Consider the following 25,227-nt stretch of genomic DNA (forward strand, 5'->3'; position numbering starts at 1 on the left):
TCCATTTACCAGCGAATGATAACATTTCGTTCTTCTTCATGGCTGCATAAAATTCCATTGTGTCTAGATACCACATTTTCTTAATCCATTCGTCAGTGGTGGGGCATCTTGGCTGTTTCCATAACTTGACTATTGTGAATAGTGCCACAATAAACATGGGTGTTAGCACATATTCTTAACCATTAGTTATACTATAACATAATTTTTCTACCTTTGTCTGGACTTGTAGGGAATTCATACAGGACTCCCTAGTCATTGAAAAGCCATGTCCATGTGTTTAAATTCCACCCATAGGAATCAATTCCCTAAATACCTCTGAGTCTTCAGGCTTAAGTTCTGGTGCAATTAAACAGTCCTCAGGTAAACACAGTATTTCCCTTCATAGTTTCTCTAGAAAGACTATAGTTGAGAACTCACCCAGACTAGGTCTTTCTTTATGGGAGTCAGTGTACCATCTTGATATTCTTATTATCTGAAAAAGTCAAAGTAGCTGCCTTCCTGCAGAAGGAAGACATTTTTGCTGAGTGAAGTGAAAATTTTACTACTCTCTGCTTCTTCCCACAGTATCCGTAAATATGCTGAGGTGGTTTATTTTGCCAGATGGATGTGAGACCCTGGTGAAACAAGAGATGCTCTCATTTTGTATTGCCCTAAAATTCTGCCACAAAACCACACTTGGGAGGAAAGAAAAAAGTCACCATGTAAGCATATTTACCTTCAACTGACTAGGAAGCTGAAACACATCCATGCATGACTCATCACTGCAGGCCTATAAAAGCCAAGGTACTTGACTGTGGAAAGACAAGTCTCCAGCACAGACCTGCAAGATGCACCCAGGTGTCCTGGCTGCCTTCCTCCTCTTGAGCTGGACTCAGTGTGGGTCCCTGCCGCTTCCCATTGGGGACGACGACGATGATTTGTCTGAGGAAGACTTCCAGTTTGCAGAGGTACAGTATCTTGGCCAGTCCTGGTGCTGTGGTACATCTCTTAAATTCGTATCTCTCTGAAAAGTGGGTCATCTTGCTCTTTTTCTAGCACTACCTGAAATCATACTACCAGCCTCCGAATCTTGCGGGAATCCTGAAGAAGTCATCAGGAAGCTCCATGGTTGACAGACTGAGAGAAATGCAGTCTTTCTTTGGGTTGGAGGTGACAGGAAAACTTGATGATAATACCTTAGATGTCATGAAGAAACCAAGATGCGGGGTCCCCGATGTGGGTGAATACAATGTTTTCCCTCGAACCCTCAAGTGGTCCAAAATGAATTTAACCTACAGGTAAGTCATAGGCTCAATATTTCCTTAATATCTGTTAGTTTTTTTCTTCTAGACTTAAATATCTAATATTAAGCAGGCCTTTTTGAGTCCAGGAATATGTTAACACCATTGCTGAGAATGTCGCTCATAAAATCTATTATTGTAATCAACTCAGCACTATTTTTCAATGGACATCTTAAAATATTTTTTAGAAATGAAACCAAAGTAGAAGCAAAAGTAGATTCAAGAAAATAGTACATCAGCTGTATTTATTAAAATAGTGTTGAAGATGGAGGATTCTATTTTTTCTAAAAACTTGAAAGATTTTATTTAATTTGTCTTTATCAATAAAATTCCATATTTTCAGGATGCAACATAAATTAGATTGTACATCTGGATATTTTAAGTTTAATATAGCACATGGCCAGTTATTTGGAGATGCTTAAATATCTGAATTCTTGCCTTTTTATCCTTGTAAGGCATCTAATAAATTCTACCACTAGTAGTAGAACTTTTTAGGAAGCCACTACATTTTGACTTGAAAAGCAGTATTCCAGACTATTCTAAAATAGCTTAATCTTCCGCAATGTAATCGAAACTCTCTTTAATGAATAGAATTGTGAATTACACTCCTGATATGACACATTCAGAAGTGGAAAAGTCATTCAAAAAAGCCTTCAAAGTCTGGTCCGACGTGACACCTCTGAATTTCACCAGACTCCATGAGGGCACTGCTGACATCATGATCTCTTTTGGAACTAAAGGTAATTATGAAGAATTATTTTTAAAACATTTTCATACTCCAGCTCCTAACTGGCTCCATTTTAAAATTCCTTCTTGCAGTCATCCATTGTTTTTACAGCATTCAGCAACAATTCACCGTATGCCAGGTACTGTGAGGCGTAGTAGATTCTGACTCTTGTGTTGTTGTAGAGCATGGTGACTTCTACCCATTTGATGGACCCTCTGGTCTGCTGGCTCATGCTTTTCCTCCTGGACCAAACTATGGAGGAGATGCCCATTTTGATGATGATGAAACCTGGACGAGTAGTTCCAAAGGTAATGTTTTTATGAAGATATAACTCATGGATTACTAAATTGGGCAATGGATTCACTGATACAAAATTAAGAAACATAAAAGTAAATTATATTAGTATTAGGTTGTATTTACTAAAAATAAAAAGTTAATTTTACACTTACTATTTTTTCTATAAGAGGCATTTCTACAAATCAATGTTAAAAATTGAAAGTAAATAAAATCTACTTCATTATTGTGGCTTGAGGAATATTAACTAACTTGGAAATAGAACCAAAGTGCTCTCTTTGTTAGTAAAGGGATTGTGACTGTAGGCTACCTTGAACACGTTGGAGAAGTTTAGTTTATTATAAATATATATCTAAAAACTAGTAGGGCTAGATCTGTTTGCCATAACTGAATTGGATGTGAACTGAAATAGTTTTTCCTTGGTGTAAATATTATTGACATAAGTTCAGTCAAATTTCTGTTCCTCATCAGATGAGTAACTTGTTTCAGACTTGCCTCTAGCACTAATCATAGACACCATTCTGAGAAACCAAGATAATGTCTTACTTCAAATAGCATGAGACACATAAAATGATGGATGCATTTATGAGAGTAAAATAAAACTGAGTGTTAAATGAATTCATGTAGTAGTTGAATCTCAAGGCTCCAAGTAACTGGAATATTAATTTAGTAAGAAAAGCCATAGATTGTTCCAAAGAAGGTTTAACTTTGGAGCTGGGGAGATCCTTAGTTCAGACCACTTGACGCACTATTCACAGACATCCAAGTTTTATTATTTATGTAAGTGAAAAGAAAGCTGAGCCTGGTGGCACATTCAAGAGGCTGAGGCAGAGGCCAACTGGGTGATATAGTGAGACCCTCAAAAAATTAAAAAAAAATTATTTTCCCCAAGAGTAAAACTAAGCCTTAAGTGACTAATGCCTAAACTCCAATGCCTTCAATCTTCCTATGGAAGGAAAGGTGAGAATTTACATATTCACGTTCTTAGCATTTCATAGGTAAGGGTGAATTTAGGAAGAAGAATAAAAGTTCAATATGATTAAGATGAAGTCACACTTTAGTCTTAGATTTAGATTCCTACATAAATTCTGGGTATGAAATCTCTAACTGAAATTGATGGAAACATCCACAAAAATCTAGACTTAAGTTTTCAGTTGAAGGCCAAGAATTATAGCGATTGCTAGTCATTGCAATAAAGAATTACCTATCACTCAGATTATGTGACCTCTGATTGCCCTATAATGTGCAAGACTTACTATGTTAGTTCATTTTCTTCATGACCAGACTATGACAGCAAACAGGATTTAATGTTGAAATGAAATCACTGGCTCCAGCTTTTATTATATTCTAAGCAGAAGTAATAGTATCCCTATTTTCTTACATACCTTATTTTTCTTACTCTATTTTTTCCAATTTAAAATGGCAGGATTAGAAGACTAAGAATTGTAGAAAGAATAGCTGGAAGAAATAAGATATGGTGACAAATTAATAGTCTAGAGAAAGGGTAGCCAGTCATGTGCAGAGTTTCTGTTTTTCTAAACTGTAGAGTCTAGAAAGAATTCCTTGGTTGGAATTTCTTCCCAGTGTACAGCCAGAGGTCCTATTTGGTGTACCTTCCATACTCAGTTATTATCCCTTTAGGTGCTGCTCCTATTTGACTGATGTGCTAGGCTGCACCTTGCTAGACAGGACCCGATATGATTTCCATACTGCACTTTAAGGTTCTTTCTGTACACTTTGCTCACCTGCTCTGGGAATACAAATTATATAGCAATCTCTTGGCATTGCTATAGGTAATGAACTAACTGTGTAGGCATCTATAGTCAAAGAGAACAATAAATTATTGACAATGATTAAATCAATACTTTGAATCTTCCTTCAAGCAACTGAATATTAATTGTAAAAAGTAAGTTAATGACAAAAGAGAAAAAAAAGATGGAGAGCACAGTTTCTTTCATTACATGGTCATTGGAGTACACAGTTTCGTCATTGTCTCTTTGTTTCTTACAGGCTACAACTTGTTCCTTGTTGCAGCCCATGAGTTTGGTCACTCCCTAGGTCTTGACCACTCCAAGGACCCGGGAGCACTCATGTTTCCCGTCTACACCTACACTGGAAAAAACCACTTTATGCTTCCTGATGATGATGTACAAGGAATTCAGTCCCTCTACGGTAACTCTTAATTTATCAGTTATAAAAACAGAGTACAATCAATTTAAAAATTAGTTTTATAAGCAGAACAGATACATATATTTACTTCCTAAATCACTGCTGAATTTACCACTGCCAATAATCTGTCATTGTTTTGTTAAAACCTGAGAAAAATATCTCTTTATCTTTCCAAATCATACTATTTGCTCAAGGAGAAAATATTCCATTTTCCAAAATTTTCAGGATATAACTCCTCATACTTGTATTTTTTCCCATTGCAAGATACATTTGATACTCACAAAATATGTGTCATAAGAAAGGAAAATATCTTTTTCCCCATTAAACTAAGGAAGCAAGTAAGCCGTGTTTAAATAGTATACCTAAGTGTACTACTTAATAGTGTACTCTGTTACTGTTTGAAGTCTATGAGAGCAGCACAGTTTATGGTGAAAGTGAGACCTGAAGCAGCTTTTATAAATTCTGGGTATTTTTCCTACTACTCGAATTTGCCACAGTAGAAGTCACTCATGTATGGCCTTTGGTAGTTTGTAACAACATCAGCAGTGACAGTGTAAAAAAAAAAATCTTTCTTTTTTTCTTCCAAATTTTAATCACATTTTCAAAATAATTAAACCTCAACCCAAGTGTTATTTATGGACTGCCTACCCTAAATAGAGAAGCCACCATGCCCAGTCATCAGCGTAAACATGACTGGAGCAAAGAGCTCAGAAAACTCCCTCCCTCCGCTACGTCCCAGTGCGTCTCTTCTGGATTTCAATCTACTGTCACTGCTAGTGTAAGTGAGGGCGTGAGGGCGAAGCAATTCTTACTTCTACTCTGTTGTGACTGAGGGACTGGGATAGAGTTGGATGGAGAAAAAGCAGTGTAGGGTTATTATTTAGCCCTGCACCCCTGTCCACACACAAGTGAGCTGATGGAAAAACGACAAACACAGGCAAGTCACATGAGATTGCTGAAGGCTGCTGGTCACCGAGACCAGTGGAGCGTGGCAAGCATTTCTGATGTCAGGAGATGGAGCTGAGATGAGGAAGTCCACAGGGATGATGTACCATAGAAATGGCTTTTCGAGAGCCATCTGTCAATCTTTGTGCAAAGGGTGGGAGAAATGTTCTCAGTCTTTCACTTTTCCTCCCGTGTCTATCATCAAACTCCAAGAATCTGAATTTATAGCTTAAAAGAATCTGAAGGGGTCCTGAAGGACGAAAGAAGAGGGTTAACCCTTGGGTAGCTGGAGGAAGGAATTAGAAGTACCAGGTGTTTGCTCTTCTGTGTGGGAGCCTCAGGGTTTACTGGGCCACTGCAGGGAGCCCTGTCCTGCTCTCTATCAGCACCACCGGCCTTCCCATGCGTGGTTCATCAGGAAGGTCACCTCAGTAATTTCTCACATTCATTTCATCACTGCAGGTCCAGGAGATGAAGACCCCAACCCTAAACATCCTAAAACTCCAGACAAATGTGACCCTGCCTTATCCCTTGATGCCATAACCAGTCTCCGAGGAGAAATGATGATCTTCAAAGACAGGTACTCCTGAGATCCCTTCATCAAGTGACAAACACTGGCACAGCCATGTCTGAAACTGCCAAGCTATGCAGTTAAACTTCCAAAGGTTAACAGTGAAAATAACAGACTTTGGGGCGTTTATTAACATATTTCAGATCAAATAAATGATGGATAAACATTTTACTGTTCAATGGATAATATTGTGAAGTTTCTTTTACACCTTGACTATAGCTTTTTTTTAACAGAGAGAGTAAAATAAAATTAGAAATCCAAGTTATTTGAGAAACAAATGTTGAAAGCAATTACTGAATTAGTAAACTATTATTCACAAGTGTCCACAGGAACTCCTTTTGGTACTGAAAGTCTTTGATGCTGGATATATGTGTGGGAATTTGAGAAAGGGAGTGCTTTACAACCTAAACTTATAGGTAATGCAAGGCTAAATATTGTTAATTGATATTTGTTGTTTTATGCATTTGTTTATTTGTTCATTTCTTTCATTAATTCCACCCCCCCTCCTTTTTTTTACTTCCTCATCTGTGATCCAGTAGCATTCCTACCACCTCTGTAATGACTTACATTGTTCCCCAGGTGTTTTCTCATGGATCAGATTCCCCAGGCCATGAAATCATGGAAGACACAGTTTGTGAGCCCCAGACAGTGCCTGGCACATTTGTTTGTCATTTGCAAGATACGCAAAATTAAACAGAACCTGGTCTCAATCCATGGAGGACTTAGAGGCTTCCCTAAAGTTCTGTGTCATTCCAAGAGTGAATGCTTTAGGCTAGACTTAGCCACAACTTACAGCTGGCACTGTAAGGGGACGTGGAATGTTTTTCTGCCTTCATGGGTATTAGTGCACGGTCGCATTAACTTACCTCCATTGGTGTGGAGAGAGCTGGCTGGCGGAATAGGAATATTGCACTTAATGTGACAGAAAACTCTGTATTTTCATTCTTGCATTAGATTCTTCTGGCGTCTGCACCCTCAGCAGGTAGATGCAGAGCTGTTTTTGACAAAATCATTTTGGCCAGAGCTTCCCAACCGTATTGATGCTGCGTACGAACACCCTTCTCATGACCTTATCTTCATCTTCAGAGGTAAGCCTTCCATAGGTGAGACCTCCCTCAGGGCAAGGGTAGGCAGTGATGACCTTGACGTTGTCAGAAACTCAGTAAAATGATCAATACTGAAAAATATTCAAATCAGGAAACGAGGACAGCCAATGGAAACCAGAAAACACCTGAAACTATTCTACCAAATGTCCCTAAATTTGAAATGTACAATGTCTGTCTACATTATTACTTATTATATTCATTCTTTGATTTATAATGATCACTTCATTTCTTTTCTTAGTTCTTAAAAGTACTGAGAAAATATTACAAGGCAAATTTTGAGAGTAAAAAAATATTAACCATAATTCCCCATTCTATACATAAATTTAATTTTCTCACTTTCTTTTCTAGTTATTCATCACATTTAATACATACTTTACACAGTTAATTTTAAAGTGAAGATATATTGTTAGATTCTGCTTGTTCCTTTGACATAAAAACATGGGCTATTTCCAAATTGTCACTGTCTTCATGATCATAGTTTAATGGTATTTTTACATAGCATTCTATGGTATTTCTTCTATTGACTACTATAATTAATGTTACAACAAAGTTACTTTTAAAAGAAAAAAATACCTTTCTAGCTGGTATAAAGTTTGAGTTTTCAGTCTTATTTACTGCTCCATGGTGCTAATTTTTCATGCAGAAATTTAAGAGTATTTTTGACCCAGTATCAAACTTAATATTCCAAGGTAATAAATTGGCAGATGGATTGTGGTATTTAGTTGGATATATCCATAATGAGGAAACTAGTATCTTAAATGCTTTGTCATTGGAAAAATTTCTATGTTTCATAAACATGGTGACCACAAACAGTATTTTATTTCTTAAATATAAGCTTAATTTGTTTAAGTAAATGCCTACTTATGTAAGTCCAAATAGATACTCTTGAATAATAAAACTGTTCTTTCACTTATTAAAGGTAGAAAATTTTGGGCTCTTAATGGATATGACATTCTGGAAGGTTATCCCAAAAAAATATCTGAGCTGGGATTTCCAAAAGAGGTCAAGAAGATAAGTGCTGCTGTTCATTTTGAGGACATGGGCAAGACTCTCTTCTTCTCAGAGAACCAGGTCTGGAGGTATGGCTGCAGTAGGCACCAACCCCCTGTACTACAGGGAGCAAAGTGATCCTCAAGCATCTGTTGCTAATCTAAATTGTTGTCTCACACATCATTTTAAATGTCACACCAGTCATTTATTCCTGTTCCATGTCAGCTCCCTCAGCAGACCCTCAGACATGCATTTTTAAAAAAAAAATCTCAAGGTCTCTTGAAAACACGCACACACACACACGTACATTACACACTTCTTCCTTATCATTCGATGTGCCTTAACTATAGCAAATACTATCCCTTTTATTTCGGGATCTTCATTCCTTTTCATCTTTCCTGTCACCCTCTCCATTTTCAGTGGTTACAGAGGACACCAGAATGTACATAGGTAAAGACTGTTGGAGAAAAGACTTCATGTTTGCAAAGTCACCAGATCTATGGAGAGGTTGGCCCAGAAGTTGATACGCACATAATTTGTAAAGCTAAAATTTCCAAAGGGCAGATAGAGATGGAATATTTAAGATACTAAATATTTTTAATATTTAATTTAAAATTAAGGCTGAGGTATGTAGCTCAGTGGTACAGTGTTTGCTTAGCATGCCTGAAGCCTGAGGTTTGATCCCCAAATTAAAAACAAGGAAACAAACAAAACATACAGCAATTCAAGCAGCATTGGCATAGCAACATTTGGGAGCTCAGATCTATGGGATTTGGAATGAGAATGTGTTATAATAACTCACCATTTGAAATGTTCAGAGCAGAAGCTTTATTCTAGTTGTGCATACAAGGCATACACAAACTCACATGCACAAGTACACATACACAAACATCCCTGTACATATCGTCTTTGCCTTTAAAATTCTTTATTCTTGAGTGACATTTACACCTCTTTAAAAATGACTGACAGCTTCTACCTGGTACTGCACACCATCTCCTACGCTTCATAAGAATTCCATGGTTCAGTCATGATGGGTTCTCACCCTATCTCAAATACACTGTGCATTTCCAACCCCTTTGCTTCTCTTATGCAATTTTCTTTTCTGGGAAGTCATTCCCCAAATCTCTCTTGAAATTCTGCCTATTTGAAATATTATTTAATCTGCAAAATTTTTTTTAATTACCCCGTTCAGAGGTTGTGTCCCCTTTCCTGTTCTTCCATAGCATTATATGTTTACTCCCCCATGATGCATAACTTCTGTTGCCTGGTTTTGCAGTTATGTGCACACACATCTAAGCTGTCTTGATGGCTCAGTGGTTATTACCTTTACCTATTGGAATACAGCTCAAGAATATAAAAAGCTCTCCCCAGTCATAGCAGCAGCTTAGAGGAGCCTCTTCTCCCTGATTAATTACTGGATGTGTTTGGTTGTCCAGGTGTGGTGAGAGCAGGAAAGAAGGAGGATAGAACAGGAAGTTGTGGAAAGGGAAAGCCATGCTCCCCTTTGCAACTTCAGTACTACTGTATGCTCCTCTAACTTTTTGCCGTAGACATTAAACCTTAACTATTTTTGTATGCATCGCCATACTTAGCAAGTTGTCTCACATGTAGTGGGAGATCAATATGCATACATGTATTTGAAGAACACTTCCTAGTAACATACTTTCATAACATGCATAATTGGTGAAATGGAAATGAGCTTGTAGCTATCTTTACAAAGATGGTCTTTAAACAAGGTCGACAAATCAAGCATCCTTTATACTCTTAGTGTAGTAATTCATAATTTTAAAAAGCTACAGGATGTTTTAAATGCACTTAAAACTTTTGCCAATTCTGAAAGGTGCAGTTATATTCTTTGTATTATTTCTAAAACAATTTAGAGGTAATTTTAAGATGGGGTTCTTGCTCTGTTTCCCAGCTGGGCTCAAACTCCTGGGCCTGAGCAATCCTCCTGCTTTAACCTTCTGAGTAGCTGGGATTACAGGTATGTGCACTTGCATCTAGTTCAAAGTAATTTTTAAGAAATGCAGCTTATTTAAGAGTTTCTTTTTCTTATTAAATAGGTATGACGACACTAACCATGTTATGGATAAAGACTATCCCAGACTCATAGAAGAGGACTTCCCAGGAATTGGTGACAAAGTAGATGCTGTTTACGAGAGAAATGGTAACTAGTTACATTGTGCTCACCTTTAGAAGGGGCTTCTGTGGCCCCTCAAAACTTTCCTGTTCAAAGGATTTTGGGACTGAAGGTGTGGCTCAAGTGGTAGAGCACTTGCTCAAGCATTAAGCTCCGAGTTCAAACCCCAGTCCCACCAAAAACAAAACAAAAAAGGATTTTAATAAAGGAATTAGGCGTGTTAATAAGTGTGACTACTTTGTAGAAAGAGCAAACACAAGATAGCCCTAATGTAGATGAGAATTTTGCTTAATTATTGCTAGTTCTATGAATGACAGACTCTAAACCTTATATAGGACTTAAATGCCAACAGCGAAGTGTATTGCCAAAATTCAAACTAGTGGAGTGAGGGGTAATTTACATAGAAAAACTAATAACTATATTGTGACTTTTTGCATTAATTATGAAAAGAGATATTATTCATAACTTACAACAAATAATTAACATCAACATTTCTGGCATCACAACTGGAACGCATGACAAGACAATTCTAGGTGATTTAAAAGATCTGACAATATTTATCCTTTTTTTAAAAAAGAACTACAAATAACTACAAGTAAGATTTTAAAAGATAAAGCTCAGTTGAAAAATAAATGGAATTTAACAGATTGGACCTTTAATATTTGCTGTAGTAAAACCTTACTATTTGCAGCCTGAAAATTTCCTTATGGTCTTTTTCTCATAGGTTATATCTATTTCTTCAACGGACCCATCCAGTTTGAGTACAGCATCTGGAGTAACCGTATCGTCCGTGTCATGCCAGCAAATTCCCTACTGTGGTGTTAGTGTCTCCTAAGACTTTTTATTTAAATTCTGGAGCGCAGTTTGGATAATATGCTCTCCAGAAAGGTGGGTGTGAGGGGAGGAGAAGTGTCAGGGGAAAGCTTAGCTCTGTGAGCAAGCTGCAGTAAGTTATCTTTGACTATGAGTGGCTGGAACCACACTGAAGAATTTAAAGTAATGAGAATGAATATCTCCAATGATCACCTGGTTCTTGTGTGCTGTGTAGAAGCCATCAATCATCGAGGATATTGTCCACACCAAAAATGGGTTATAAGTCTGCCAACAAAAGCATGGTTTTTCCATATGTAAGGAACTCACAAAGGCATAGAAATAAATCACATTTATATAATTTGGAATCATCTTTACTAAAAAGCATACAAAGTAATGTAAACATGGAGATTTGGGGAAGCACACTGTAGCTATACAAGACAAAGGGAAATATCAGTAAGTGATAGATCACAGAAAACATCCCAAATAAATAATCTGAGATTTGCACTGAGAATGTCTCAGCTGTACACATCTCTCTTCACACAAACACCAAGACACTATCGGTCACTTGAGGCAGTAGATGTGGCTTTGGATTCTTTTTAATTTCTACTTTTGGCTGCTTTTAAATGAGACAAATGTTCCTTTGCATAAAATAATAGAAGATAAAGAGAGAGCTCTGCTTTTATTAAACTATTTCATGTTTTCAAAAAGTCAGGCAGTAAATAATTAAAATTGTTATAAAGAGTCTAGGGATAGCATCACTTTTTCATAAATCATTTGATTCTTTAAGGCTAAAAGTAATGTTTCAACCCTACTTTATGCACCCAGTAATTTTAATTATCTGGGTTGCCTTTGCTATGTAAGCTATTTTCTAAAGAATTATAGAGCAGGAAATAAAACATATTTTATAAATTGGAAATATATATATGTTAAAATTGAGACATTCAAAATAAATAAAATAGTTTACTAAACTGTAATCCTCTTGAGATATGGGACTTTTTTTCTCTACTCTTTTACTTTTAAAAGAAATTCCTCAGCATTTATCACAGTGCCTGACACTGGGCGGGGCACTTGGCATTTACTGAATGGGCACCCAGGAGGACAACTGTGCTAAGACACCTTGTTCATAAAAACTCAGGCGAAGAAAATGCGTGCATATTTGCACAATGTATTAGAAAGGGTTTATGTTTCTAATAAAAAGATATTTTCAACAGTCATTGCTATGTGAGACATTTTATCTTTGCTCATACAAAAAGGATTTATTACCAGTGTTTCTTGGTGGATATAATCCACTCAGTCTTCCTTCCCTCCTTCTTCCTTCCTTCCGTCCCTCTCTCCTTCCCTTTCTTCTTTCCTTCCCTCCATCTGTCCTCCCCCTCTTACCTTCCCTCCCTCCCTCCTTCCTCCCTTCCTCCTTCCTTTTGACTAAACTGAGAGTTTAGAATTCACTGTAGCAGGCAATGTTAAGAGAAGTTCCCCTCGAGTTTGGCCAGCCTCGTGCTGATGGGCTCCTCTTCCCACACGTTCCTCGGAATCCTTCCTGCTCAGGGCATTATTTGGCAATAAATGGGAAGAGCAACAACACAACTGGAGCCAGGAGGATCCACTTCTAATCCTGGCTCTTCCTTGAACTCTGCAAGTGGCTTTGTGCAAGTCATTTAATCTCTGTGGGCCTTACTTTCCTCATCTGTAAAAGGGACAACCAGCAGCTTTGGTGATTTGGGGGAAATATGGAGGAGGCTGGGAGCTCTAATAAGGAAAGCAAGAAGACCCAGGGCCCCCAAGGTTGAAGAAATTTGGTCCCTTGTTTTCCTAAGCTTTGCCTGTCCCCAAACGTTTGATAAGTATCTGTTAAATGTCATTCACTAGCAAAGAAACACTTGCTCTCCATCTCCTAAAGTCCTACTGTGGTGACAAAACTAAGGCAACAACTAAATTTGGTAGGTTTAGTGCTCTTTTTGGGAGGCAATGACCACTTGCTGTAGAAGCAAAAAGGACTACTGATTTTTTCTTTCTGGTGCACCCCAAAATTAATCTGCATTCTTTTCATCATTCTTGGCAATTTAACAGGATTCCTGATTCCTAGTTTGTTATTAGACTAGAACATAGTCCATCCATCCATTCATCTAATAAAAGTTGAACATCTATCTTGTGCCAGTAACGTAGGCAGAAGCTGAGGAACGAATGAAGAGCAAATCACATTACTTTCTTGGAGCTCACAGTCTAGTTGGGGAGACAGACAGACAATAGTCAAATAAGTACACATTACAGCTATGATAAAAGCTGCAAAGAAAAGAATGATGGTGCCTCGAGAACATCTAACAAGAGGAATTTTACTGTGTATATGGGGGAGGGGACACTGAGATACAGGAGGGAGGCTCATGGCAGGCCTTTTCTAGAAGAGGTACCTGAGCTAATGTCAAAATGAATAGGAGTTAACTGGACCAGTGATGGGAAACTAGGAAAGGGCTCCAAGCCCAGCCTTCCAGACAGTAATGAATTTCTTGGAACTCAGTAGAGAGTTGTAGGAGTATTTTACGATGATTTTGGCATAGGGTGAATTGGGTAAACTACCAAGAAAACCTCTGGATTCAACTGTTCTTCCCCTCCCGCCATTTTTCAAGTAAGTTACCGTGCTAAATATAAATCTATATCTTTCTCTGTTTCTGTTCTCTCTCTCTCTTTGAAGGAAAAAAAAGTGCTTAATTTTGTGCATGATTTTTAAACCATGCAAGTTTAAAAAAATAGCATGGATCATTCCTTCTTGGCAGTAGCAGGTGTAGGTCTAATTCTTGATAATTAAGTCAGTTGTGGAAACATTTAAGTTTTTGATTATATAGACATCAATATTACTCTGAAACACTGTCTGCAACTATATCAATAAGAGCATTGGGGAAATTCTTTGCTGGTGAAGGCTTCTCTCCAGATCTAGAGGCTGGTGAATTGTCCTGGTGGGATAAGATGCTGCTGGCTCTCTTTGGCCTTCATCTCAGGTGAATGACTTACTTCTCTGAAAACTCTGGGGGGGTGACTTCCATTTCCTTTCTGCAGAGGAAAGATTGCTTTAATATTACTTCCACAGTGTGCAACCAGCACATCAGCACTACTGGGGCAACAGGCAGAAACGCATGGCTCTGCACCATACCTGGCCTACCGGGCCAGGAATGTCCACACCTGACCTACTGGGCGAGGAATGTCCACACCAGGTCCCACAGTTACTTGGGAAGCACCTAAGGAAGTGTTCGTTGCCGCATGTTTCTGAGAAATTATACAGCTGTTACCAGAGTCTAAGACTTCCTGGTAAAACCAGTCCTTTCAGGATGCCAGCTACATGTAGTCCTGTGGCAGAAACAGGGCTTACCTTTGCTGTCCCAGGTTTCCAGGCATAGAGTGTGACATGTTGGCTATTGTTCTCAGGAGGAACAGAGCAACAGACCGTACATACAATTCTGACGAATGTTCAGAAGCCAAATAACCCACAGCTGCCGTTTGCAAGCTGGAGAGTGAGGGAAGCCAGCAGCTGTTCAGTCCAAGAAGTTGGAAGCCTGAGAACAAGAAGGACCAACGGTGCAGCCCAGTTCGAGGTGAGGGTCCGGAAGCCAAGTGGGGAACTGCTAGTCCAAGTTCATGTCCAAAGGCTGAAGAATCTGGAGTCTGATGTCCATTGGCAGCAGCAAAAAGTGTACCCCCTGGTGAAGAGTTTCAAGCTTCACCTCCTTGGTTTTTTTTGTTGACCCTCCATCCCCCGCCTGTTGGATGTTGCTGCTCTCCTGCAGGGAGGGTCCACATGCCAATCATCTCTGGAAATGTGCTAACAGATACACCCACCACATATCAATCATCTCTGAAAACAGAAGTGTGCTTTACCAATTTTCTAGTTGTCATTCAGTGTAGTCAAGCAGTCAGCCAGGATTACCTACTATACTTTCTTTTTCTCTTATTTAAAAAGATTAGTTTACCTTGACTTCAGAAAAAACTTTCCCATTTGCTTTACCATTTGCTTGCATGGTCTGTCTCTCTCTGTCCTTCTCTCTCTGTTTTGCTCTCTCTCTGCGCCTCTCTCCATGTCTGTCTCTCAGATGAATAAGTAGACAGATGTATACACAGATAAAGTTACTATATAATGCATAAATATTTGTAGTCAGGATTATTTCCTGGCCCCATCTCTGCTCCAGTCTCAATGACAAATTCCTAGCATAATTGATGTTACCTGTATTGGTACCCTACCACCGTAGCCAGAGCATCAAATTCAAATTGTGCCAAGTGTCTATTTAGAGCTTAACACTGGAGATCAGATGGTATTTAAGAAAATGCTTATATGAGTTGAGCAGGTAATCTTAGTGGGAATCTTCTATAAAATAAATTGTACGTAAAACACAGATAGGTTATTCCCATAATGTTCCAAAACTGGGGTGACGAGTCCAAATGAATATTTCATGAGAAGCAATGTGACATCCACAGAGTAATGTACTGGATAACTGCGTGCACTGGAGTTGAGTTACAGCTAGCAAAGGCCTCCTTGTCAACTAGTGGGAGTTGAACATTTGAAGTATCCTTCAGGGTTTGCTAGCAGCCCATGTGAATTTGAGAGGAAAAACTGACAAGACCTGACAGTGCTGTAGCAAATTTTGCCCTTGGAATCATCCTGGGAGAATTTTCATGTGAAATTAAAAATATTATCCTGTATCTCCTTCTTCTCATGCAGAATTAAGACACCAAAGCAAACAGAGCAGACTTTAGAGAAAGACAGCCACCAAAACAAGCCACCAAACTTAGGCCCTGGGCACAGGATTTGAAGGATTTATCATAAGGTGTTGGATTGGTAGTTCCACTAGGTGGCACCAAACAATACCCTTTTTAAAGAATGGAAATGTTCTGTTAATTTGAATTAGTCACAGAAGCACTGCTTTGTTTTTAATGCGGGGATGAGGAACTTGACCAAATTGCTGACTGTGGTTCCTGATTTTATGTCATTGGCACTCATAAGGTTTAACAGCTTTTATGAATTCAAGAACAGTTTGCTTCACCTTTCTTAATCATGTCTGTATCCCTGTCACTTGTCTGAGAGTCAGGATGGTGTGTCATGTAAGGGCACCAAACCTTGGGGTCTTTAACCTTGAAGTTGGGGGTTTGTGAGTAATCACAGGCTTCTGAGTGACAGACTCCAATGTGAGTCACAAACCACAAAAACCCAGAATCAGTGCCTCAATGACAAACTAAACTATGAATGCTTCAGCAGCAAGAGGGAAGAAAATTCAAATTATCCTGCATGATAAGTCTTATTTCTCAAATAAAAAGAATAATTACCCATCACCTAGGGACAATGTCAAGTTTACAGGAAGAGAATGTTTTAAGGTTTCCAAAGTTTCTTTCTCAAATGGCTTAGTTTTTTCTAACTTTGGGAACTTCGTAAGTGCCTGATGCGCTGAAGTGCCTGAAATTCCAATTTAGGATTGCTTGATTGGTGAGGTGGCCTCCCTGCTTGGGAGGCACTCAAATTGCAACTAACAATGAACTCTAGGAAAGACACAAAGGTGTTCTGAGTTCACAAGAATAGCATGAGCGTTTTTGTAAGAGTTTAACAGAATGTCTTACTTGACTTAAATGACCCAAACTGCGACTTGACATTAAATTCTTTGAGAAGGAAAATTTCTTTCCCATGTATGAACCTGAAGAGGTCAAACTCAATCACATAAGTGCTACTTCAATTTCATATGTACATACTCAAAATTCATTATAACCCACTCTAAAATTAATCACTCGATAATGTTACCACATGTCAAATGGGCAAGGACCAATTAAAAATACTCAGTATTCAGAGAATTCTGAGTTGCTTAAATCTTGGTTGTAAGGGATTAGAATCTCATGATTTCTATATGCCTGTTATTGCATAATTCTTTACAAGCAAGTATGCCACTAGTCCCATTTCCATAGCTTTGTGCAGGATTAAATGACATTAATAAGGCACATTTATCTGTGTCCTCATCTGTTGGTACCAAAAAGATTTAACATTGGTAGCTAAAAAAGACTCTTGGGTTGATTTGCTTTTAATGGGTGCATGGAAAGTAGCCTTCGTTTTCTTGACAACCTATCTTCCCTTTTGTAAACCGGGCACTAAAAAGACAGTACAGGTCACAAGCACATCATATCCTATGACCCTTCCTACTGTACCTGAAAAGGAGGTTTACTTTCCATGGTTGAAGGCCTGGCCTTCCTGAGTTTTGTGCTTCACCTAGTCTGAACCTCAGTTCAGTAAGTTCACAGTGTCTAGTGGCTTCACTTCCAAAATAACACAAGGAAAAAGGAGTTCCACGAGCTGTATGTGCCTCTGAGTACTGGGGTATAGAGTATAAGCTGGCTCAGTTTCTGGTTTGAATCATTTTGATCTGAGCAGAGGGCTGAGATACAGCACCACTTCTGTCTCGGGCCAAGCCCACCTTTCTGAATTTACTTATTGAGCTTTGTCCCTTAATAAATAAGATCTCTTCTGGGTAGTTATGTTTCCTATAGGAAACACAGGCTGTGGTTGGAATAACAGAAAGATAAAACAAAGGCCAAGAAAGCAGGGTGAAGAGGAAGTGAAATACTGATAGATATTTTGCAATAGTGGTGATGGAAGTACAGTGGTTAGCAACAAAATCTCCCAGAAATTATGTGGGATTAGTTGGAAGGGGAATTAAGAACTCAGAGCTATATTATTAGAGTTGCATTAGACACTTTGCTGAGTTTTTACATTTAAGCCCAAAACATTTCTTAAAATCTTTCAGTGTGTCAGACTTTGGGGCTAGGAAGATCTGACAATATTGTATATCCTGTACTTATGTAAGATTAAAAAACTACATAAACAAATTAGATGATTTGATTTCAGTTCCTTCATTTTACAAACAGGAAACTGAGGCCAAGGGAAAAAAAAAGATCTTTCCAAGATCATTCAACATGTTGGAAATTAGCCCATAAAAGTCATCTCACCTTTCCCCTTCCAGCTGTTACTTCCTCTACTGTTTTCCACAGGGCAGAACATTGTGTGTTTAGACATCCATTATTTATTAGGGGGCACCAAATACATTCAGTTGTACTTGTGAGAGGATATCACCAATATGACAGTACCCCTGACCTAGGGTCAACAGAATCTGAGTCCGTGTGTCCATGTTATCTTGGATGAATGTCTGGCCCTACCAGGTTCTCCCCATCTTCACCTTATGCAGAGATCCCTTGACCCTGACTGACTATAGTCAGGAGAGGTTGAGGGAGCTGTGGCTCAACCGCTTGGTACTCAGTAAAAAATTTTTATTTTATATTCTTAGCTTCTGTGTTTTCTCCAAGATGACTCCCCATTTTTGCTACAGCATAACAAACTAGACACTTCTCTTATTCCCTATTGCAGAGCCCAGACATTTCAATATTCTGTGACCTGTGAGTACTCTTTTTGAGAACTGGGGGGTCTCGAGTTCTGGTCCATGCATCAACCCAGAAGCTGAGTCTCACAAAAGGCTTCTGCCTTTTGCTTTCAGTGAAGACATAATTATCAAGGCATATATTCAACTATCTCAAATTTTGCTCTGTCCGTTCCAAACATCTTATATTTTCCCTCTCTTGCTCTCAGCCATCAAGTTCACATCTTACTTCAGAAGGAAAAGAGCTGTCAACTATACCCCCACCTTACTTGAGCACCTTCCCTGTAGCCCCTGCCCTGAATTTGATCAGTGTGAAAGCCAATCACAACCTCTGTTCCAGCTCTGTCCTTTCCTACAACTGTACATGTTCTTTGGCCTCCTCCAGCCCACCTTTACCCACATCTGGGCCTGTCCCTAACATTTGAGAGACCCCTCTTCCAAGCTGGTTCTTTTTCCTTTCCTATTTCTGGTTCTATCCTGCACTGCGAGGGACCCCAGAGACATGGTGGTAGGCACCCCAAATCTGAGATACAAAGCTCAACCTCAAAACCAGATATTGAAGTCATTCTTTCAGGTTTATAGCTGCCTACCTTAAGCACTTCCTCTGTTCGTACAACTTGTAAGCTACTTCTCTTCAGTTAGCCAAATGACTGTGTTTTTTCTGCATTTTTTGAAGACATAACATTCTATTTTAAAAATCCTAAGAAAGAGCCCCTAGAATTGAAGATACAACATGAATCATCTATATCTTTGCAGCTAGGAAGTCCTGCTTCCCTTGGTTTGGTTCTGGCAAACAGAATTCCTCCTACATAGATGGTAGCATCCAAAGGAACTCTGTCCTTTGGGAAGGCCATCTTGTCAACTATTGAACTTCATATACCAATAATGAATATTGGCATGGGTTATGGGAACCTAGAAAATGGTAAAAAGTGTCCAATAAAGAATACATCATTGTACATTATTATTATATTTGTCCATGGAGCACAGTTTAAGATTTTTTGAGGAAATCATTTTTCTTTACTAGAATGTCTTATTTAGGATATTTCTTAAATGTGTATTTCCTGAGCATATGCAAAGCCAAGGAAAAAAGTCCAGTGACTCCTAAGTGGCAAGAAAGATTAGCCAGTCATCAAGAATTTCTTTCAAGGAAGGATGAAGACCAAGGTGAATGACAGAGGCACTGTACTCAGGGGTACAGAGGTACATGTGGGATTAAAATACTGCTGAATGTTCAGTGAGCATGGTCTAGCCCCTTCCTAAACCTGTCCCCTTCCTGTGCTTACACAACATGACCATGCCATATGATCCAATCAGTGGGAGCACAGGTAGTCATTTTTTTCCAGTCACTTGCTTGATTGTATTTCTACATCCGTAACTGAATCAACTCAGGATTCATTCAGTACCCAAAACACCAAATTCTCTGAGCCTTCACCCATTGTTTTAAAACCACACAGAGTAGATGTAGTCATTCCACAGGCAAGATATGGTCACACCCTTAGGTGACACTATTGTAGGTGTGTCTCCTGTTACCTAGAGGATATACTAACCTCTCTGCCCAAGTCCAACCTCATAAGTGACAGTTTATGCTATCAACTCTCAATCCCTTTGCCTTGGGGAAGGAAGAAGATCATTTAAGATGTTTCCTTTGGTGGCGTAATCATTAATGATGATTACTTAGTGAAGAAGAATTAAGAGTTCAGACCCAGGGGGTAAAAACACACCCAGTGGAAGCATAGTTTTATAGCAGCTGAACATGAAATCATGCTAATTGGACTGAGTCAAACTTGAGAAGGCTCTTGGTATATGCCCTCAAGACTAATTCCCAGAGTTGGAACTCTCAGGAGGCTGGAAGGCTACCATTGGTAAAAACTGTCATCTGATTTCTTACAATAAAGTTTAACTCTGAGTTTTCATTTATTGGTTCTTCGTCCACCAAGCAGAGGAATACTGAAAATACAAGAGTAATTCTACTTGCTGAGGTTGTACATAGAGTCTTCAGGATGGAACTACAATTAAGTTTAGGATTAAAACTGGGTCAAGACACCCAAGTGAGAAATTCAAGTAAAAAGTGCCTAGACAACTCTAGTCAATCATGTAAACTGACTTGCAGATTAAGAGTTACAAGATGTCAGAAGATTTGGTCTAGATAATTTCATAAATTCTGGTTAAACAACCTTCCAGAACTGAACAGGTAAATATGCAAAGTCCCTGACCACTGGGAATAGAGTTGGTAGCCAGGGGAAGAGTGTTTGAGGGACCAGCAGATCCCTGAAAGTATGCATATTTCTACTGGAACCCCCAGATAATCACTGAGTTAAGAAAAGTGGACAGGTGCACACTTCATAGCACCAAACAATTTCAATCTTTACTGATAGATTGTGACAAAAGACAGTGATTTCAATATGCCCTTCCAGGGTAGTGGTCCTATGGCTGGTAGTTCCTGTAGTCCTGGCCATGGGGAGGTGACTGTCATGATCACTCATCACTCACAGGCCAGGGCTAGCTGTATGACCTTAACTGAACGTGGTAGTCATTCTGCTTCAGAACTAGTTGTGTTGACTGCAAAACTCCCCAGGTTCATGGACCTATGCTGACTCAGAAACACCCTTGTGTATGAAATGCTATTCACTGGCCTAGGGGAAACTTGGACAGCTGGGATTTGCAAATGGCCAGGAGAATGGGAAGAGGAATAGGAGGAAAGAAGGGGCCTCAGATTGAAGAGAACAGAAAGACTGTCCTATACACAACTATTCACTCTGCTACAAATTGCTATGCCCTAACAGCATTTGGGAAACATGCCTGCCCCAAATAGGACATAAATCAAACAGTACAGAGTAAGATATGCTGTCTGGGTGTGTTCATGTATGTGCTCCTCAGGAGAGCTATTATAACCCCAAGTCCCATCTTCCTGCAGCAGGGGCCACGAGGAGAGCACGGTGTGGATGGCTCCACCTGGAGCAAAATGGCTGGAAGATCCACAGCCCAAGAACAGGAATGGTCTCAGAACCTCTTCAAACCTCAAAATACACATTGAAATCCACTCTTTGGAGATATCCAGAGTTTCTTTTGCTGTTTTAGCCATGGTAGCACAATCATCAAATATGACGATGCAATACAGTGGTGTTTAAAAAAGAGTTTGAATTTGAGCTCAAGCACTTTTGAAGTCAACAAGTGGCCCACTTGCTCTGTATTTCTCATTCCTCTGCACTGAGCTGAGGATAAAAATACTTGCCTTGTCTACCTTCAGGGTTGTTATACAGATCACATGAAACCGCTCCTTGACATACATGTGGAAGTGATGCTTTAATGTGACCATGGTTAAGTGTTCATAGACCTCACTGTGCTCCCTTCCTCCATTTTGTCTTCCTTCTTTCCTACAAGTATTTCTGTAGTCTTCTAAGAGGTCTTAGAAACACTGTGCAATGGGGATTTTGTTTGTCATCCACTCTGAATAACTTAGCCTATACTTCCCCACACAAATCCCAAGGAATCATCAACTAGCAAATACTGAGGGGAAGAACAGAGCAACTGTAAGTTCACATGTTTAAAGATGACATTATATAGGAAAGTAGAAACATACTATCTTTCCCTTTAGTTTTGCAGTTCTTTAAACTCTATTTCTTTAAAAGCTCTGACTTTTGAGCAAATCATTTTCCCAATAAATTTTGGAAAAGAGCTCTGCTATTACATGATAACTAAGCTAGTCCAAACTTGGCAGAGGAAACATGGCTTGGGAATGAGCTAGGTCTTGTGTTTCATTTGGGGTTTTTAAAATGAATAATTTGTGGGAAAAGGAAAACCAAATATATTATAAATATATTACAGAAAAGAGCTTTAAAACAGATGCATGCTTAATTAATAATCCAGACATTATTGCTCCATTCACAGTCTCTTTTATCATGTGGTAGAAATGTGGTTTATTCACTACCCTTGAAGATCTGTTTTATCATCAAGTTCTGGTTCCAGGAAATGTGATATGAGCCTGAAGATGACGATGAGCCATATACATCTGAAGTCCAGTGTCACTCCAAGATGCTGATCTTATTTTAGTGGTCAAACACTTGTTGAATTGCTTCCTAATTTGTCCTTAAGCCTAGTTGAATGAAAGAGGGAGGTAAACCGGTTAGCAGATGTGCTCCATTGGTCTTAATGACTGAGCAAGACGGCTTAGTGAAGGCCTACCCAACCTTCTATACACAACTGAAATGCCAGTGCTCCATGAATTCAGTCTCTCCTTTTGTGAACTTGCTGAGCACATTGTCTTTCCTTTTCCTCCAGCAATGCATTTTGTTTTTGTTTTTTTTATTCATATGTGCATACAATGTTTGGGTCATTTCTCCCCCCTTCTCCTACCCCCTCCCTTACCCCTCCACCCCCTCCCTCTCCCCCCACCCCCTCCATACCCAGCAAAAACTATTTTGCCCTTATCTCTAATTTTGTTGTAGAGAGAGCATAAGCAATAACAGGAAGGAACAAGGGTTTTTGCTGGTTGAGATAAGGATAGCTATACAGGGAGTTGACTCACATTAATTTCCTGTGCGTGTGTGTTACCTTCTAGGTTAGTTCTTCTTGATCTAACCTTTTCTCTAGTACCTGTTCCCCTTTTCCTATTGACCTCAGTTGCTTTAAGGTATCTGCTTTAGTTTCTCTGCGTTAAGGGCAACAAATGCTAGCTAGTTTTTTAGGTGTCTTACCTATCCTCACCCCTCCCTTGTGTGCTCTCGCTTTTATCATGTGCTCAAAGTCCAATCCCATTCTTGTGTTTGCCCTTGATCTAATGTCCGCATATGAGGGAGAACATAGGATTTTTGGTCTTTTGGGCCAGGCTAACCTCACTCAGAATGATGTTCTCCAATTCCATCCATTTACCAGCAAATGATAACATTTCATTCTTCTTCATGGCTGCATAAAATTCCATTGTGTATAGATACCACATTTTCTTGATCCATTCGTCAGTGGTGGGGCATCTTGGCTGTTTCCATAACTTGGCTATTGTGAATAGTGCCGCAATAAACATGGGTGTGCAGGTGCCTCTGGAGTAACCTGTGTCACGGTCTTTTGGGTATATCCCCAAGAGTGGCATTGCTGGATCAAATGGTAGATCAATGTTTAGCTTTTTAAGTAGCCTCCAAATTTTTTTCCAGAGTGGTTGTACTAGTTTACATTCCCACCAGCAGTGTAAGAGGGTTCCTTTTTCCCTGCATCCTCACCAATACTTGTTGTTGGTGGTGTTGCTAATGATGGCTCTTCTAACAGGGGTAAGGTGGAATCTCAGTGTGGTTTTAATTTGCATTTCCTTTATAAGCAATGCATTTTGTATCTGAATAAATACTAGGCTGACCCAGATATGGAACTGTGGGGCTCCATATCACACACGAGCTCTACAACACACCAATTGTGCCAGTGTTTCTAAGTGAGTCAAGCCTGCCACAGAAACAGTACCCTGAATAGTTTTGTCACTGTCACATTAAACATTAAACTTCCGGTGTGATCAATAGTGAATACACTTGATTTTGATAGGCTCCCACCCTGTCCTCATCTTTCCTCTCCCTTTCTCTATTTCTAAGTAATAAATTACTTGAAGGTGGCGGCATGATTTTTTTATCCTTATCATTGGTGATTCCTTTCTTATCTCTCTGTGCCCTAATTCAAGTGATGCAGCGGCATATGCAAGTGCTCAGTGCATGATTTATGAATGGAACTGAGTCCTATTTCTGGCTTGTAATTCACTCCTCAAATTGTTGTTACTTGGCTTCAACCTAAAGTCCTATCCTACTATGGAGTGTGTCCTTTCAAAAGTCTCTGGACAGCTGTGTTTTCCTAGTTGCCAAGCACAAGAGTCTTTATTCCTCATGTCTGCCCATGGCTTTTTTTCGGGGGGGGGAGATGCATGGAAGGAACGGTTGGGGAGTGGAAGCTTTGACACTGGTCACACTTTCCCTTGTTTTGAAGGTCGTGGCATCCATGGCTTCAGTAAGTTTGTACATAGTTGATGATTCTCTTAGTTCTGTGATTCCCTTGCTCTTCCCATGAATTTTTCCTCAGTTTCTCTCTTTGACTCTTTTTTCTTTTTCCTTCCACTCTTAGTTTGGCTCCTTGATGTCTCATGAAACTTTACCTCTAGTTTGAACTTAATATGTATTTCTAGTGGCCGTTGGACCTCTTCAGTCTTGGTGGCACACCAAACTTCACAAAGGTGACACATAATTGGCCTCCATTTTCTTCTCTGATGTCACTCATGTCTTGTCACTGATCGCAATTATTTGCTGCTCTTCAGCTTTAACCAGTGCTGGTGACTTCTTCAAACAACTCAAACTCATGCTTGTTGAAGGGTCTTTGCAACTGCAATTGGCTATTGGAGCCTACTTCCCCTAGTTCTTCACATAGCGTGCTTCCCCTGACTCTCATCCCATCTACCCCCAGTTCAGAATACCCTCTCTCTCACAGATTGTGCTATTTCCTCCTTGTGCTTACCACTCTCTGAACATAGCTCACTCACTCGCTTGTTTACAGTGTGGGTTCTGTGAGGACAGAGACCAAGTCCATCTTCGTCACATTGGAGCCTCAGCACCTAGCACAGGGCCAGCACACATTAGGTAGTTCTTTAATGAGCTATGCATTAGGAAACCTGTGTTTTACTCATAGATTTGTTACTAACCAGCTGTGTACCATTGGGGAACTTATTTTGTTTTCCTTAGACAATAGTTTTCTTAATCATAGGAAGATAGAGCACTGTTTTCCAATAATTTTCCCATACATCATCTGAGTCCTCTTTAAGCACACGATGGGGAAGGAGAAGAA

At 39.3% G+C, this 25,227-nt stretch overlaps 1 protein-coding gene across 1 annotated transcript; it reads left to right on the forward strand.

Annotated features, from left to right (window-relative positions):
- Positions 1 to 801: 801 nt before the first annotated feature.
- Positions 802 to 12,249, forward strand: Mmp13 (matrix metallopeptidase 13). Its single transcript, XM_020168071.2, has 10 exons — positions 802 to 947; positions 1,036 to 1,277; positions 1,872 to 2,020; positions 2,190 to 2,315; positions 4,312 to 4,473; positions 5,878 to 5,995; positions 6,941 to 7,074; positions 8,012 to 8,171; positions 10,146 to 10,249; positions 10,947 to 12,249. The coding sequence occupies exons 1-10, from the start codon at positions 828 to 830 to the stop codon at positions 11,045 to 11,047; spliced, it is 1,416 nt and encodes a 471-aa protein (XP_020023660.1). The 5' UTR covers positions 802 to 827; the 3' UTR covers positions 11,048 to 12,249.
- The last annotated feature ends 12,978 nt before the right edge of the window (positions 12,250 to 25,227 follow it).

This window comes from Castor canadensis, chromosome 2 (assembly GCF_047511655.1).
Source record: "Castor canadensis chromosome 2, mCasCan1.hap1v2, whole genome shotgun sequence".
NCBI lineage: Eukaryota > Metazoa > Chordata > Mammalia > Rodentia > Castoridae > Castor > Castor canadensis.

Excerpts from the sequence above, each read along its gene's own strand:
- Mmp13 (XM_020168071.2), top strand. The coding sequence starts at position 828 with ATGCACCCAGGTGTCCTGGCTGCCTTCCTCCTCTTGAGCTGGACTCAG. Across the intron at positions 2,021-2,189 it reads GATCTCTTTTGGAACTAAAG|AGCATGGTGACTTCTACCCA; the intron begins GTAATTATGAAG and ends GTGTTGTTGTAG. Across the intron at positions 10,250-10,946 it reads TGCTGTTTACGAGAGAAATG|GTTATATCTATTTCTTCAAC; the intron begins GTAACTAGTTAC and ends TTTTTCTCATAG.